Below are 16,702 nucleotides of genomic sequence, written 5' to 3' on the forward strand. Positions count from 1 at the left end.
GGCGCTCGACGGCTCGTCATATTACTGTTTTTCTTTTTGTCAAAATTTTCCTCTTCAATCTCTTTATGATAATAAAACTCCGACTCAGAGTGCTTGTCTATTTCCATTTTTTTGGTGGCTTTGGTTTTTTGGTCGATTTTGTTTTAGCGAAATTCGTGCCACACAAAAAAGCTCACAAAATGTCCCGCTCCGGATACGGAAAAAGAAGGCCCGCCAACCAACCATTTCTGCTTCTTCTGGATGAAAGAATTCGCTACTCGATTGTTCGCTGTCGCTCATTTTACAGTTGGAAGGTGAAAAAAAAATAATAATAAAAAAACAGAAGATTGTGAAAATTATTTTGTAGGGCAATACGGAATTCTGTAATGCCCTCCGAGACGGGCAATACGGAAATGTCACGACTACCAATTAGCCAATCGCAGCGCGCGTACTATCGTAGCCATATAATAATTACGTAGAAATTTAGTGTAGTCCTTTTTCTGTGCAGTATATTTTTTTCTTGTGCATGCTTCGTTTTTGTCCTTGCTTATTCTCATGACATTTGTTTAAAAATTTTGGGTCTACTCGTATTTTTCACCTACAGCCCCCCATCAAATTTCTAATGTTCCGTCCCTAAATGATCTGCTAGTGACTGAGTATTTTTCACCTACAGCCCCCCATCAAATTTCTAATGTTCCGTCCCTAAATGATCTGCTAGTGACTGAGTATTTTTCATCTACAGCCCCCCATCAAATTTCTAATGTTCCGTCCCTTAATGATCTGCTAGTGACTGAGTATTTTTCACCTACAGCCCCCCATCAAATTTCTAATGTTCCGTCCCTAAATGATCTGCTAGTGACTGAGTATTTTTCACCTACAGCTCCCCATCAAATTTCTAATGTTCCGTCCCTAAATGATCTGCTAGTGACTGAGTATTTTTCACCTACAGCTCCCCATCAAATTTCTAATGTTCCGTCCCTAAATGATCTGCTAGTGACTGAGTATTTTACCAAGGCTAGAAAGAGCATAATGTAAGTAGCCAGTGTGGTTGTTGTTTGTTTTTTTTTTTTTTCGAGAAAGAGGAGGGGGAGGCAGCGTATAGATTTTTTGGATTAATTTCACTATTAGAATGCTTTGTTCAAATTTTTATCTCATCGTTTATTTGATACTTTTCTTTTTACAGACATCCCCCTCACAAAAATATTTCTTTTTGTTCAATTATGCTGTTATAAACTGACGCCATCCAAGGTTTTTTTGGTGCCAACAACGGTTTTATTTGCTGCCTGAGCTAAACTAGGGACGGTTGCCGGAAAATCTGTCTACAAATATTCCATTTTAGTGTGTATGGTATTTGTAGATGGTAAACAGTTGAAATCGATTCTTTATTCGCAATCTTCACTTGTCACCGCTTTCAGACACACTTCTGATAAACTCCAAAGTAGCGCCGATTCTCTCTCTGGTCGCTGTTTTCTTGAAATCCTGAAAACAGTGGTATAAATAGTCGCTTTCTTATCAGGTGTACAAAAGTGTTTGGCCTTTGCAGATAGAAATGGGATATGTACGGCTCCCACGCAGCCACCAACGCTAAGAACAGAAACCTCTTTGGCTAGCTCAGCATTTGCCCAGACTTTCTGTAGCGCATCGGGCGTCTCGCCTGCGAGAGACATGGATAAGATAGTCTATACGTTGAACCCCTGCTGTATTCAGCGAGACATCGCATGTAGTGCTCTTGGTCTTTGGTAATCGTTTTGCATTTTCCTGCTTCAGCCACCTTCACTGATACTTGCCTGGCGTGACAGAGGTAAGTGGAAAATCTATTCGAGCGACGTCTCAAATAAATGGAAATCATGGGGCGTGTTCCAGAGTCATGCTTTTATTTTTCATTTATATCTGGTCCTTAACCGAGCAATTGCAGCCAGAACGCGGCTTGTAACAATATTTTAGTGCTACCCAGGACTGATGCCGTTACTCTGAAGTTACAACCCTAGCTGCTTCTCGTGTGACTTCTGGTGGAACACGAAGCTAATACCGCTGCTCCACGCCCCCTTGAGGAATGTGTCCTCCAGTCCTTTGCTGCTCGCACAGTGATTCCACAGAGATAGGTTAGCCGTACAATCCGTCCCTTGAGGGGGAGGGTGCGCCTGGATGTTGTTCACACACCGTCGACATTTGAATCTAGCAAGCAGGGTAATATCAAATATGAGGATTACCTTTGAAGTATACATGGAAGGTACATCAAGTTGGAAACGAGAAATACACTTAATGTTATGATCAGTTTGCTTCTAGTTTATGTTTTTTGCGACACGCTAAGGAATGAAACTTTCTATGTTTCCAATATATCAAGCAGATGACCAGGTTAACCACAAATATTTAGCTATAGTCTCCAAATCTCCTCAAATGACACATTGCTGAGTTTAACGTGGCTCACGAAAAAACTACACTTCTATCACACTTTGCTGAAATTCGAAGGACAATAAAATTATACATTTTGTTTAGACATGTTGTTGGCTAAGTAAATCAGCCAATAGGTAAGATATTTTTTGCCATATCTAGCATTGTATTAGAGAACGTTAAAGACGGTAACCAGAAGTTCAACGTTTTCCTTCTATGCAATGTTTTTGCTCCAACACAATGAAAGAAGACTAACCATGATCTAATCTATCGCGCAGGCTTACATATTGAATCTGCGGACTGTGTTAAAAGCGTAAAACACACAAAGAAAACCACTACTTCCGATTAACGTTTTTCGTTCAGAAACGTGTTTGTTTTCTAACATTCCCAAAGCAACGCTAAAGCCTTGATTGGCAGGTGTCGCTTACTTGTCGTGCGTGTCACTAAGGGTCTCCTCGTTGAGCCTGAATAGGTCTCTTAGCTGCTCCACCGAAAAGTGCTTTTCCACGTTCTCTTCCTCATCGACGACGCAGCTGCTGAGGGCCTTCTTGTGCGCCTGCCTCTGGAAAATCTTCTCCTCTATCGTACCCGTCTGAACCAGTTTTAACAATTAGAGAAAAAAAATAGTTGTGGAATTTTCTTTAGCAAATAAAACGATACCAGGAGCCGTTTCCTAGAAAGCAGGTTATCACTAACCCAGGGATAAATATGGTTATATTGACATTTGATTTGATAAAAAGGGCATTTAACCCTGGGTTAGCGTTAACCTGCTTTCTAGGAACCCTGCTCAGTTCGTTATAGCTTAATTATTAAAAGCAAGCATTTTCTTTATCAAAAGGAACAACTTACCGAAAGAAGACGATAAATAAACACCTGAAGCAGAAGATCAAAAAATGTTTAACATCTTATCATGCAATCACTAGTGACCTATCTGCGCTATGTTTTACAATGTTAATAACATTTCTTAAAATTATATGATTGTCTTAAGCTAAAGATCAGAAAAACTTAGTAACCAAAACTTTGTGGTGTAGCTCTTTTACGTAACATTATTCAAAAGATGTTTTTATTAGTCTCAGCATTTAAACAACTTGTAATCCGTTCACGTAAAAGAGGGTTTTTGAGCGTTAGGGAGACAAACCTAAAAAGGTTAATGATGCTAGGCGTTCCAGAAATACAAATGACAAGATTAGCGGCGATAACTTGCCTTTTTCTTCTGTCCGTCGCGCCATACGCGAGCCATGGCCTGGTCGTCGTTAGCGGGGTTCCAATCAGGGTCAAACATGACAAGTCGATTGGCGCCGATCAAGTTCAAACCACATCCACCAGCTTTACTACTCAGCATAAAGATAAAATCCCCGCCCTGACAACACATTAATAGGGAACTTTAGTGACAACAGATTAATAGGGAACTTAAGTAAACAAGTGACAACACATTAATAGGGAACTAAAACGTTCCTGGACGACGGACAGCAACTGAATGTAGTGGGGTTTTGCGTTAAACGCTATCGCGTCTCTAGCAGATTCCATATGCGTTATGAAACAGATACATATTCCTTCATTGCGTTATAGAACAGATACATCTTCTTTCATTGGGTTGGAGAAAAAAATACAACAATTAAAACTTAAAATTCCGGTTGTCGTCCGTCGTGTTCAGAAACCTGTTTGCTTATGTTTCCTAAAAACAGCAAATATAATATTGCATCAAACAGAGGGTTTCTGCTCGGTTTCCCTGTTGCTGTTATGAGCTTGTCCAATACACCAAGCTTCCCATGGTTCATCTTAAAGGACAGGAAAACCGGGAGGAACGCCTGGGACTAGACTGCATTCATGGTGTACTTATAGGCACGTCAAAGCAAAGGAATCTTTACAAAGGCTGACGAACCTTTGGGTCGTTGAATCGGTCCACTATCTTTTGTCTCTTCTTGATGGACATGCTCCCATCCAGGCGAACATGCTGGTACCTTGAGAAAGAGATTCAAGGACACTTTAATATTGACTGGAACTATCTTGGTTACTTGCTTGAATTAGCCGATGAAAATGGATTCTTTGAATGACTCGGTATTGTGCAGGCGTAAAATCGCGGGACGGGCTCTTAATTAAATATACTACAAAGCTATACTTTACAGCGATTAAAAGAGTCTTCTCTGTAAACCGCCATCTTGTCATTCTACCAAAATACCAAGGGTAGGAAAGCCTCCGTCTCAAACGGCAGATATGGGAAAGATTTTACGATATCTCCGAATGGATTTGGTTAATAAAATACGAAACTTTGTTTTTAGATTATTTCGAGATTTCCTTGCATAATTTAGTATGTTCAATATTTTTGAAATAGGTGGATAATGGCATATCGTGAAGCGCACCTTCTTTGTCTGCAAAGTTTCTCAAACAGGTCTAGTGTCTGCGTGTAGTTTGATACAAGCACTACTTTATCGTCGCTTGTTGCCTTGGTGACGGCCAATATGTAGTCTAACACTTGCATCTTGCCTAAGAAAGTAGGCACAATGGAAATCAGAAAGTTTAACACTCATTGATGAACATACAAGCTGTCCTCATTGATTAAGGTGTCCTCAGATCGGGCTCCAATGTATCTTTTACCTCTCACAGATAAAAATGTAATTCCAGCTTTTCTTTTTATATTTATTTATTTTTTACCTCTTATACCCTCTTTAGAGTAATACATGCTAAATTCCAGCACTTTTCTATACCTCGAACCCCCTTCAGAGTACTGCATACGTCATTTCATCACTTCACTATACCTCTAACCCTTTTCAGAGTAATGCAAAGAGAGCACCCTACAACTTCTACTATCTCGTGGACACAACTGACCTGATAGTTCAGGCTGCACATTTTTTAGGTCGAACTTTTGTGGGAACATCTCAAGTACTCCCTCAAAGCCTTCGTCTTCCATCTGTGCTTTCTCGTAGATCAGCTCAGGGTCTACAACAAAGATTGGTAACTTTACTGTGGAATCCGTTGTATCTCGACGCAACATTTTCAAAACATCGATTTGCTTTTGTCTTTTGGAATTTTCTGTTCCGCCAGTCAAATTATTCTAAGCCAATCAGATTCTTGCCATCTCTCGCCTAGTGCAGTTGCCTGGCTTTCTGTCGCGACACTGTCTGGTTTTCGTCCAGAGGATAGCCAGGGAAGTGCACAAAGCGAGACTCTGATTGGCTCAGAACAGGAAACCAAAACAAATCGTGTTTTGAAAACGCGGGTGGCCATACAACGGATTCGAAAGTAAAATATCATTAATACCATTACTATTCAAAAACCATTTTCCGCCGCCGTTTTCTTCAATGGAAATGGCAAGAAACAGAGCCATATTGTATCATAATAGAGATATACGTCCAATTACAGTTTCCGTCACTCTGTATTGATAGTGGCATGTTCTCTCGTTATACAGACGTATACTTAAGATTGCCAGACTTATAATTACACGATACTGTAAAAGTTGCTGTACGTTGAAATCATTGCTGCGTGTTGTCTCGTGGGTGCGAACATACTTACAGGGCTTCTGGAATTACGCGAAAAAAAAACTCAAAATTACGCGGGATTCTTTGCTAAATTACGCGGAAAATCAATCATTACGCGCTAAATTACGCGGGATTTTGCAATACATTTTTTTTTTAAATCAAAAGTTTGCGGCATTCTTGACTGAATTACGCGCTAAATTACACGGAATATCGACTGTTAAGCACAAACTACATTTTGTACCGAAGGAAAGCACGAAATAATTTGAAAAGTTTATTTATTTTTTTGCGCGAAAATATCTTAGGCGAGTTTTCATTGGCTCCTAGCCACCAGCCAATTAAAAAAGGTATTTTATTATTAGTCCTTGGCCTTCGCGGTTTAGCAAAGAACGCCTAGTCATTTTATTTGTTTTCAAAATTCAGTTCGAAATATCGCACTCTTACGAATAATATCTCTCTTTTTTTTACAAGAAATAGATGTAAGAACCCTAAAAGAACACATAAGCTGTGCACTTAAATGTTTTGTCTTTCAAAATTTAGCCAAATTACGCGGGATTACGCGGAAAGTTGTGGATTACGCGGAGAAAGCCAAATTACGCGCTTCCGCACAAGCGCGTAATTCCAGAAGCCCTGTACTTACGATTGCACAGTTTCTTGAGGCTCGTGATGAAGCCCAATGAAGAGGTGCTCACTCCGCCAGGTTTGCCTTTTGATCCTTCAGCTAACTTAATCTTGAGGGCTTTAGAGTGGATAAGGCGCTTGTAAATGGCCGTCTGGAGAGGTGTTAGGCGGCAGCAAACCACTTGCTCCACTGCAAATGAAGAGGTACAAAAGAACTGTACGATTAAAGACTTCGCGAAAACAGAAACTGCATAGCTTAAACAAAATCTTTAAAAATTTCGCTTTTGTGCCACCTAAGTCGCTATCAACCAATACGAATATCACATCCATTACCATATGATTACGACTGATTGTCCCTGCAATTGACTTATTATAACCCTCACCTTTGATGGGTAAGTACTTTGATAAAATTACCGCTGAAAACAAACAAAGAAACAATGTTCAGAAATCACCATGTGAAAAACAATGCGGCATAATGGCAATGTAGCAATAAATCGCCCAAACCTGTACGTCGGATGATGCACTTGTTCACAAGCGAAGCCAACTAAGACAGAACACAAACCATGAGTTAAAGACTTCAATAGTTCCTTAAAAGACGATACAACTGGTTCTTCTTTTCAAGACGCATTTGTAAAAGATGACCATGCCAACATAATTTTTAAATGATTTTCTGAAAATTATGTTTGTGTGTTCTACCTGAACGTGCCGGTATTGTTTCTTCAACCTTATCGATTGTCGGAAAGATAAATCTGTCCAAGTTATCAAATACACCATATACCTCTGTAAGTCGCTCGATGCCTTTTTTGTGCTCAGCATCTGTCGCATCTGCATCTCGTCCGCGTAAAATCGGCGTCTCGAACTTACGCTTGAACTCGGATACAGTTCCTACATATAGAGAGCCATAACCAACCATCAGAAACATAATCATGGCTGTCCAGAGTAAAGTGTTACCTCTCAACAGGAGACCCCTAAAAACTAGCAAAGAAGACGGAGAAGAACTGGAAGACAAGGTGTATACTCCGCATTTGACAATCAGGGCAAAGGAGACGCTAGCGAAGGAGGAAAAAAAAGAAACCGTTCCGTCTCTTCCTTCACCGCATTTGACAATCAGGGCAAAGGAGACGCTAGCGAAGGAGGAAAAAAAAAGAAACCGTTCCCTCTCTTCCTTCTCCGCATTTGACAGTCAGGGCAAAGGAGACGCTAGCGAAGGAGGAAAAAAAAGAAACCGTTCCCTCTCTTCCTTCTCCGCATTTGACAATCAGGGCAAAGGAGACGCTAGCGAAGGAGGAAAAAAAAGAAACCGTTCCGTCTCTTCCTTCTCCGCATTTGACAGTCAGGGCAAAGGAGACGCTAGCGAAGGAGGAAAAAAGAAACCGTTCCGTCTCTTCCTTCTCCGCATTTGACAGTCAGGGCAAAGGAGACGCTAGCGAAGGAGGAAAAAAAAGAAACCGTTCCCTCTCTTCCTTCTCCGCATTTGACAGTCAGGGCAAAGGAGACGCTAGCGAAGGAGGAAAAAAAAGAAACCGTTCCCTCTCTTCCTTCTCCGCATTTGACAATCAGGGCAAAGGAGACGCTAGCGAAGGAGGAAAAAAAAGAAACCGTTCCCTCTCTTCCTTCTCCGCATTTGACAATCAGGGCAAAGGAGACGCTAGCGAAGGAGGAAAAAAAAGAAACCGTTCCGTCTCTTCTTTCTCCGCATTTGACAATCAGGGCAAAGGAGACGCTAGCGAAGGAGGAAAAAAAAGAAACCGTTCCGTCTCTTCCTTCTCCGCATTTGACAGTCAGGGCAAAGGAGACGCTAGCGAAGGAGGAAAAAAGAAACCGTTCCGTCTCTTCCTTCTCCGCTTGTTTCAGCTTTTCAGCTTTCCTCCTCGTACTTCCCTCGTGACCATAAGCCTTTATTACGGGTGTTACAAAACCACAATTATCATATTATATTATATTATAAATATCTCATTAAGGGTTAATGCCACAACGTGGAAGTAGAAGGTAAGGCAAACGTGCTGTAGATATCTCACATACCTAGTATTCCTTGGTTGACAAAATGAACCAGGCTGAAATACTCAAGTAGGTCATTCTGAATAGGTGTACCTGAAAGACGGAATTGCAATCAAGACCCCTAAAAAGTAAGCAGGGAAACCCGTATGACCTCGAGTACTGTTAGCCTCCTCCGCAGGCGTCTCTGAACGTTAGAAACCGAGACTCGGGATTCCTGTGGTCGACAAATCTCTTTGTTAAGGGGGGGAGGGGACAATGCCAAAAGCGGAAAAAGACCCGACGCATCACCACAGGAATCCCGAGCGCCTGTGTTTCTTTTCTGCTGCATTCTGGGCAAAGCGATGCCTGTGGAGGAGGCAAGCGTACTGTGAGAATCGAGTTTTTCCTAACAGGTTTGACCCAGTATGATTCACAATTGTTCTGTAAAATTTATTTGACTCATATAGATGAAAAGCAACTAATCCAAAATGAATCTAGCTTTGTCAACATCAACATTATCGCAAGCACTATGAATGCAAGTACGTATCCTTGGATTGCTTGCTGGAAGTTTAGTTTTGGAAGAGTTATTTAAGTAGCCATAGACTTTGCACGAACCATACCTGACAGGAGAACACGTCGGGTAGCGTTCAGCTTGTTCAGAGCTTGGTAAGTTTGACTCTCTAGATTCTTCAGCCGGTGACCCTATAATACAGGCAGCAGTGGGAAAATGTTATCAAACCTAGTAACATCAGTAAAGATACAGATTAATGGAGGGCAGTGGGAAACAGACTTCTTGTTATCCTGGGAACCCAAGGCGTCAAAAGTACGTCAGCATTATGGAGCGGAGCGGTAGGGTAGAGGGGTCCAGATGGATTTCGTGCTCACAGAAAAGAGCCTGGAAATTGAGCCTAAGATGTTACATACCTCATCACAGATAACAAGACCAACTGAGCCATTGTGCAAGGCAGCCGCATGGAGGCGAAATGTCTCATACGATATAATGAGCACAGGTGTTGGGGTACGGCTACCTTGCTGTGACATATAGCGCTCTGAAAAAAAAGCTTGAGTCACTGGAACATTAAGTGTAAATTATCTGTCAAGGCCTTGAACAAAATACTTCAAGTAAAAGTGCCCACTAGTATCCATAACATTTTAAGGCCATGTATTAGTTTAAAAAGGTTACTCACTCTCATAAAAAAAAACACTTTGTATTGTTTGTAAATCATGATAATACAATTTTGATTTGTTTAGTGGTATCTTACCAAGGTTTCTGTCAATCTCATCTTTGCTGCCAGAGTCTATGGCCAAGGCATTAATTCGATTTCCCAGCCACTTGCTGAGCTCATTGTACCAATTCTTCAAGTAGAAAACAGCAAATACAACATTATTTTTTATTATTTTATCAGAATTCAGCAAGCACATAACTAAACACTAAATACAAAAAAGCTAAGTAATTAACTTCACCTTTACAAGACTGGAGGGTGCGACAATGATGACTTTGCTGACGATTGGTTGTGCTATTGAGTGAATCAAAGATTGAAAAACAAAAAAAAATGCCAAAAGACAGCAAACTCTCTACATATAAGTAGACATAGGTACAGAATTTTATACTTACCACTTGGTCCTTGGCGCTGGAAAGTAGAATTAAACTCAAAATAAGTCTACTGAATACACCATCAATATAAAACGCTTTTATATCAATATAAAAGCATTTTCTAATTAATATAAAAGTCAAAATAGTGTACTTTAATCCGTTTTTTTACCAATAATGTCCAAACGAGTGTGATGCATTGGAGTGTCTTCCCAAGGCCCTGGATGCAGCAAAAATTAATAGTGAATGGACACAAACTTGATTGAAACAATTGTAACAAGCATCAAGTACTATACCATTTCATCTGCCATGATGCAGCCGTAGCTTCCTTGTATTCTAGCTCCTGTTGTACAGTCGTACAAAAACTTGACTCCCTAACAGAAAACACACATCAGCATAACTTTTAGATTTTCTGGAATGAATGCAATCTGGGGTAGAAAACTTAAAGGCAGATGTTACCTCTCTTTGATGAGGTCTCAGGACTTTGCATAACAATGGATCTACAACCACTGTACAAGGAAAGAAAAGTTAGTGTAGTGAGAGTCCAAACAGAGTATGTACTGTATATCATTTAAAATACACAGTTAGTGTAGTGAGAGTCCAAACAGGGTATTTACTGTATATCATTTAAAATACACAACATTAAAAAAGCTACTATACCATGAACTTCTTGCTTTTCACTAAAAGGAAAATAAAACAGAAATAAATAAGAAAAAAAATGTTAACAAAAAGTTGAGCTTTTTTAATGAGTTTGCAAACCATTTTTAATGTCAATAATAAACTCACATGTCCATGGAAAGCTGCTGTTGAGCAGTTAGTGGTGGAGGTTCATATAACACAAGGGCATCTTCTTCATATGGGTCGTGCAGGGAGCGCCGGGGACCCTTTCTTCTCAGACCCAGTCCCCTACTTAATGATGATCCTGGAAAATCCACATATGTAAATAAGATAAATGAGATAATGATCAAAATATAAATCCATAAACTGGTGGTTATCTAAGCTGCAGACACAATAGCAGTTGGGATGAAAAAAAAAGAAAGTAGTATTATTGTAGTATCATTAAGCTGTTATACAGCCAAGCTTTTCTTGGTTGAAGAAACCAAAGTACTTGCACACATACTATTATTAACATTGAGCCCTGGTAACAAAGACAACCATGTAAACCTATGGATTTTGGTTGCTTGGAGTGGTTACAAGGCATTTATCTTGAATACTGTATATTCACCTAATGCCAAGGCAGATGAGACATTTCTATTTTGCATCTTTTTAATGCATCTAGCACTTGATTTGGATGTGATGCAATACAATACAATATTCTTTATTTTTGGAGGGTTACATTTTAACCTTGAAGGTTTTCTAACAAATGGCCCTGATGACCGTGGAATCTAGCCTACCTTTGTAGTTTGGGATTGGAACTTTGAACGGCTTTGACAATAAACTGCGGATGAGTGCCTCCTGTAAGCAACAAAGCATTAGCTAGTACAGTACATTAAGGAGTAAACTTACAGCTTATTGCTTCCCTACAAGCATTTATTTTGCAATTTCTCACATTCAATGCCAAATTCAGGCTAATACAATCATTCCAATGTCTTACATGGGCTGAGATCTTCCCTGATGTGCCCCCATTTGCATGGCTTGGCAGAGGTGATAGGGGCTTTCTGTAAGGCGACAAGAACTGGCTGGAGGGTGGCTCGGCTTCCAACTTGATTTTCTGCAACCGATCAGTTCACAAATTAAAACATTATCAGGCCTTTCAGGAATGTTCAAATTTCAACATGAAACTACAAGCAATTAGTTGATGAGCTTTCGGTGAAGCCCCCATGCCGATTAGGTGCTCTGAGATGACCTAGCGAGGCACTAGAGATCGGTCGAGTAGCTGTCAATGTTTGCGAGTGCTAATTAAATTACTGCTTATTAAACGTTTGCGAGTGCTAATTAAACACAAGCCATGATATAAGCCCACGGTCTTGCAGGGTAGGGGGACGGGATCTATCTTATTTATCTTATTTTAGATGAGTATTACAGAAATACCACACGAGACAAGTGAAGGTTGAAAATATCCTATAACCAAAACCAGCCAATAGGCCTGTGATTTATAAACGCCCTGCCAAACCTGGTTACAGGGGAGTTTGATGTCTAAGGCAATTAAGTAGGGCAACATAATGGAAACAGCTGTGCCATTATACTGCAAGACAAAGGCATGATACCAATTCAAATGTTGAGCTTTTGTTGCACCAAATCAAGTCTCATCAGATTTTGTTTGTATAACAGTAATTCCGCTGACAACTTCATATGTTAACGTCAACTTCTTGCAACTTACTGATCACTCAATATTGTCTGAATCAATGCCAAGTCTAATGCATTTGAGTTTATATAAAAAATGACAATCAAGTTTGATATAACAGCAATCAAGTTTGACAAAACAGGTGTGCACGTATGGATTGAGACAGGGAACCCCTGTCTATTTCTCTAACAAAGTGAAATGGTGAAGAAATGGAAACCACTTAAAAATCTAAGGTATGCTGATATTCTTCCAATACCTGTCTTGGTCTGCTGTTGCTGCATGCATCTTCATCATTTTGCTTTCTTTTCATTAACTGACTTGGTGCACATGATCTTCTCTTTGGAGATTCAAACATTGAATGTTACATCAATGCAACAGTGTAAAATGGCTTATTTGTGACGGGACATTGTACACATCAACGGTAACTATTTGGTCAAATTAATGGAGAGGATTAAAAGAGAACAAAGAGAACAAAGCGATATAACGAAATCATCATGAAGACATTGGTGGAAGCAAAGATCGTGCGAAAATAACATCATAACAATCACTTACCATCGTGCGAGTAGACTATATTATCAGTCCATTTGTAACTGCACTCAAAGATACACAAAAACACAAGCGGAAACTAACAGAGCAAGTTAGAAGTATGCCGTTTTGTAATCCTTATCATCTATCAAACCTCAAATCTCGCGCCTAAAACGGAAACACGGTCGCCATCTTGTGTGACACTAGTTCCAGTCTTTCTCAATCTTTGAGGCACTATGGGATAAATAATAGATACATAAATGTAGGCTTATTTAAAAAAAAAAATGGAGAAAGAACTAGACTATTACTTCGTTTCAGAAAAAGAAAGAACTAAGACGTACAATTTTTAGTCGACTTTTTATCTGAATATTTATTTTTCTTTCCAAAACGATCTGTATGCCTTTGGGTCTCCTGTGGTCTGTTTACCATCGCCTGGTCGCTTGGCTAGTGCTCCATGTGCGCTGTTCACAACAACAACTTGACGGTGCTTAGACGTCCTGGAACTACTGAATCAGCCAAGATTACCGTCATTCAGAAATCATAGAGGGTGAAGTGATATGTAGAGCTTATTTTGGGTAAGCATTTGTTTTAATGCACTTCTTACTCTGTGGTAATGTATTGCATACAGTACCTGTCAACCCAAACATTTCTAAAACCTGGAGACTTCTTCGAGGGGGTCCGGGTGCGTGGGGGGATTGGGGGGGGGGGGGGGGGGAGTCAGGGAACATAAAAAGGGTTTTGTTTGGTTTCTGTGGTATACATGACTTCAGGCCTAAAAATAGACACACAGGATAATGCATTGTTTTATTAGGGTTATGCTAATCTATTTTGCTACAACTTTAATAACAATGCAAACTGTTTTACTTTACCATATTATCGTAAATGATCCAAAAAACGCGCCCCTATCTAAAGAACGTTCCCCTAAGCTTACAAGTTTGAAATGAATGCCCCTCTCTAATAAACGCTCCCCTCTATTTAATGCCTCCCCCCCCCCTACTCTCCCTCCCTGCTTAAAAACAAACGGCATAGTAGTTTGGCTTTTACTGGGTGAGACTTGCTTAATGTCAAAAAAATGCTTGCTACACAGGCCTATTATAATCCTGACTGAGACTAGAGCTCCACTGCACTTGGGTTTATTATATTTTCATAGTTTGTCAAGTGCGCCTCTCTCAAATAAACACCTCCTATATATTGAATGCCCCCTTTGGATGAAAAGGGCATTTATTAGATCATTTACAGTATACACATTTTTTATAAAAGAGCAAATTTGTTTCCTGTTGTTGTTTATTATATTGATTTTCTTCAAAGCCATTGGACACTAGGAGGGGGGAAGGGCTACTCTATCATGTTGACTATACGGGGATGCTACACCCGAAAGGGGTCCGTTTGATGTTCTAACTATACAAAAGGGTTGCAATTTGCGATTATTTTACTATATAAAAAGATATCAAATTCACGATTTTCACTATAAAATGGTCAATATTATTACCTTGTAAAACTTGAATGGAACCAGGTTTTGTAGATTTCAGCGACTATTTTTTTATCAAATATGTTTCAATATGTTGCCAGAAAATTCTGATCATTTCACAAATTCACTATAAGATTTAAAGAGTGTACTTGTGTTAAACGTTTTATTGAGGCACCTTTTTTAATTCACTATATAAAAGGGGTCCAAAGTATGGGCGGAGCATCCCTGTACAAAAATTTTTAAAGAATACCTCCCCCTGGACCCTAATGGCCATCTCTCTTTCACCATTTAATTATTTCCTTTTGTGGATATGCCAGCCCAGTGAAATAAAGAGAAAAGACTGGCGTTTATATATCAGGGGATCTAGAAAATATGGAGAAAGTGACAACTCCAGCCCCTCCCCCAATGAGATGAAATTGTCTGATCGGCCATTGAACGAATTGTCGTAGCCCTAATTGAATTCCAACCCGTTTTGCTCTGTTGGTTCCAACAACTTTTTTTATCCCCTCAAGGCTGTGGAATCATTTGTCTATGCCTCAGCTAATCCAAAGGACAAAATAAGTGTAAAAATGTAGGAAAGCCTCAATGCTACTGGAAAACAAGGGGAGTTTTACGAATTGCTGTTGCAGTGCAAAAAGTCGATTTTACTCATTTGGTGAATAAAATGTTTGCATCAATAATGAATTTGTTTACAGTGACTGGCTTTTAGGAAAGAACCAATATGCTACTTCACGTGCATGACCTATGAGACGATACACATATTGGCTTATAACTAACCAATCAACTCAGCTGATATATTCTCTATTTCTATTACGATCTTACTTTACCTGTCTGGCGTCGGTCTCTTGATGTTTCGCAAAAAAAAATAAAAAAATAAAAAACTCACATGTTGTGCTTTCAAAACATCACAAAGTTTTCAGGCAATTATTACAACTCAGAGTCTCCAAGAGTATTACTTAACCTGGAGGTTTAGCATTTAACCTGGAGACTTGGAGATTTGCTTCAAAACCTGGAGACTCCCGGTTTATCTGGGAGAGTTGACAGATCTAGAAGTGGATGGTTCTTCTAAAATTAAGTACCAATCTGCCTTATCTAGAGCGCGTGGTAAAAATTATATGAAATCAATATTGCATAGTCATTCAGCCATATTTATACTCTTTCACAACTCAGCTTTCATGACTTGTTGAAACTTTATGTCTTGTTAGTCTCTGAACTCAATAAAATTTGTTTCTACTAGCTTTGCAGATGTTTGAGGTCTCATCATGGCACCCAAAAAGAACCCCTTAGATGACGCCAGGAAAAGGTTGAATGAAAAACTTGAAAGCATTAAAGAACAATCAGATTATATCAGACAAGTTCTAAATGATACCGTTGAAAATGTGAGTAACACTTGATACAAGACAGGGAGAGGCAGGGTGGGGGGGCTTGCCCCCTCTATTCTGATTGGAGTCGTTATTTTTTTTTACATAAACACACATTTTGTTTTACACATACAAATCCATTGCTTGATAAAAGAAGATTTTATACATTTTTTAACTGCTTTTTATCTGTGCTCTATGTCAATCCCAGGTACCCTGGGATCATCATTACCTAAAACATTACCACATCTTTAAAACACTCATCAATATTCAATAAGCATGTTGACAAATCGGATGTCATTCTTCAGACACATGAATAGGCTTTATACCTAGGAATATACCCAACAAATCTAAAGCACGGGGAGGGAATTGAAATCATCTCCAGGGAAATATTGGGGTATAATAGAAAAACAATGACAGACTAACAAACATGAAACATATAAAGCTATCAGGACGTCATGAAGGGTTATATAATGTTGCATCCAGTAGATTTTCTAAGCTGTCGTCACGCTGTCTTTGACCAGTTTTGACTCGCATGATTATGTTCAACCTGAGAATAAAGAAAGTCAGAATAATCTAAGACCTGAATGAAACAGTATAAACACTGACAACTTTATATGTACAGTACTTACCTTGGGTCATTTTGCTTAACCAGTTGGACTTCGCCCTCAGGATTTTAGATCCACGAAAACACTCCTCCTTTTGGTTTTTTAAATAGTACCTAGATCTCCTACATTGTCCTGAATCAGCACTTACTTTTCTGAGAAACTGCTTCCATCTGATTAAAACTGTAATCGTTTGAATAAGCACCTTCCCCAAATAAGTGCCTCACCCAATTAAGCTACTCCCTGAGTAAGCACCTCACTCAATTAAGCTACTCCCTGAGTAAGCACCTCACTCAATTAAGCTACTAACTGAGTAAGCACCTCACTCAATTATGCTACTCCCTGAGTAAGCACTTCACTCCATTAAGCTACTCCCTGAGTAAGCACCTCACTCAATTAAGCTACTCCCTGAGTAAGCACCTCACTCAAT

At 39.6% G+C, this 16,702-nt stretch overlaps 2 protein-coding genes across 3 annotated transcripts in view; one reads left to right on the forward strand and one right to left on the reverse strand.

The window, feature by feature from the left end:
* Positions 1-1,122: 1,122 nt before the first annotated feature.
* On the reverse strand, positions 1,123-13,073 carry LOC5507503 (DNA repair and recombination protein RAD54-like). The gene is made up of 26 exons (XM_048725607.1): positions 12,869-13,073; positions 12,573-12,653; positions 11,627-11,743; positions 11,427-11,487; positions 10,819-10,954; positions 10,693-10,712; positions 10,492-10,541; positions 10,329-10,406; positions 10,205-10,252; positions 10,057-10,072; positions 9,906-9,958; positions 9,704-9,797; positions 9,366-9,490; positions 9,062-9,143; positions 8,487-8,555; positions 7,243-7,349; positions 6,969-7,008; positions 6,848-6,880; positions 6,484-6,654; positions 5,197-5,307; positions 4,731-4,854; positions 4,253-4,331; positions 3,575-3,730; positions 3,220-3,243; positions 2,799-2,962; positions 1,123-2,154 (listed from the first exon to the last, which is right to left on the reverse strand). Exons 1-26 carry the CDS (start codon positions 12,869-12,871, stop codon positions 1,956-1,958), a joined length of 2,241 nt encoding a protein of 746 aa, XP_048581564.1. The 5' UTR covers positions 12,872-13,073; the 3' UTR covers positions 1,123-1,955.
* Positions 13,074-13,201: 128 nt separating this feature from the next.
* The window catches only part of LOC5507515, a 29,344-nt gene continuing 25,843 nt past the window's right edge, over positions 13,202-16,702 (forward strand). The window contains exons 1-2 of one of the 2 annotated variants that reach the window (XM_032376163.2): positions 13,202-13,416; positions 15,547-15,688. In XM_032376163.2, the coding sequence (XP_032232054.2) occupies positions 15,572-15,688 (117 nt within the window). In that variant the 5' untranslated portion in view covers positions 13,202-13,416; positions 15,547-15,571. The remainder of the gene's footprint in view (positions 13,417-15,546; positions 15,689-16,702) is intronic. The other variant, XM_032376162.2, reaches the window with a different exon arrangement.

The sequence above is a fragment of the Nematostella vectensis genome, chromosome 1, assembly GCF_932526225.1.
Source record: "Nematostella vectensis chromosome 1, jaNemVect1.1, whole genome shotgun sequence".
NCBI lineage: Eukaryota > Metazoa > Cnidaria > Anthozoa > Actiniaria > Edwardsiidae > Nematostella > Nematostella vectensis.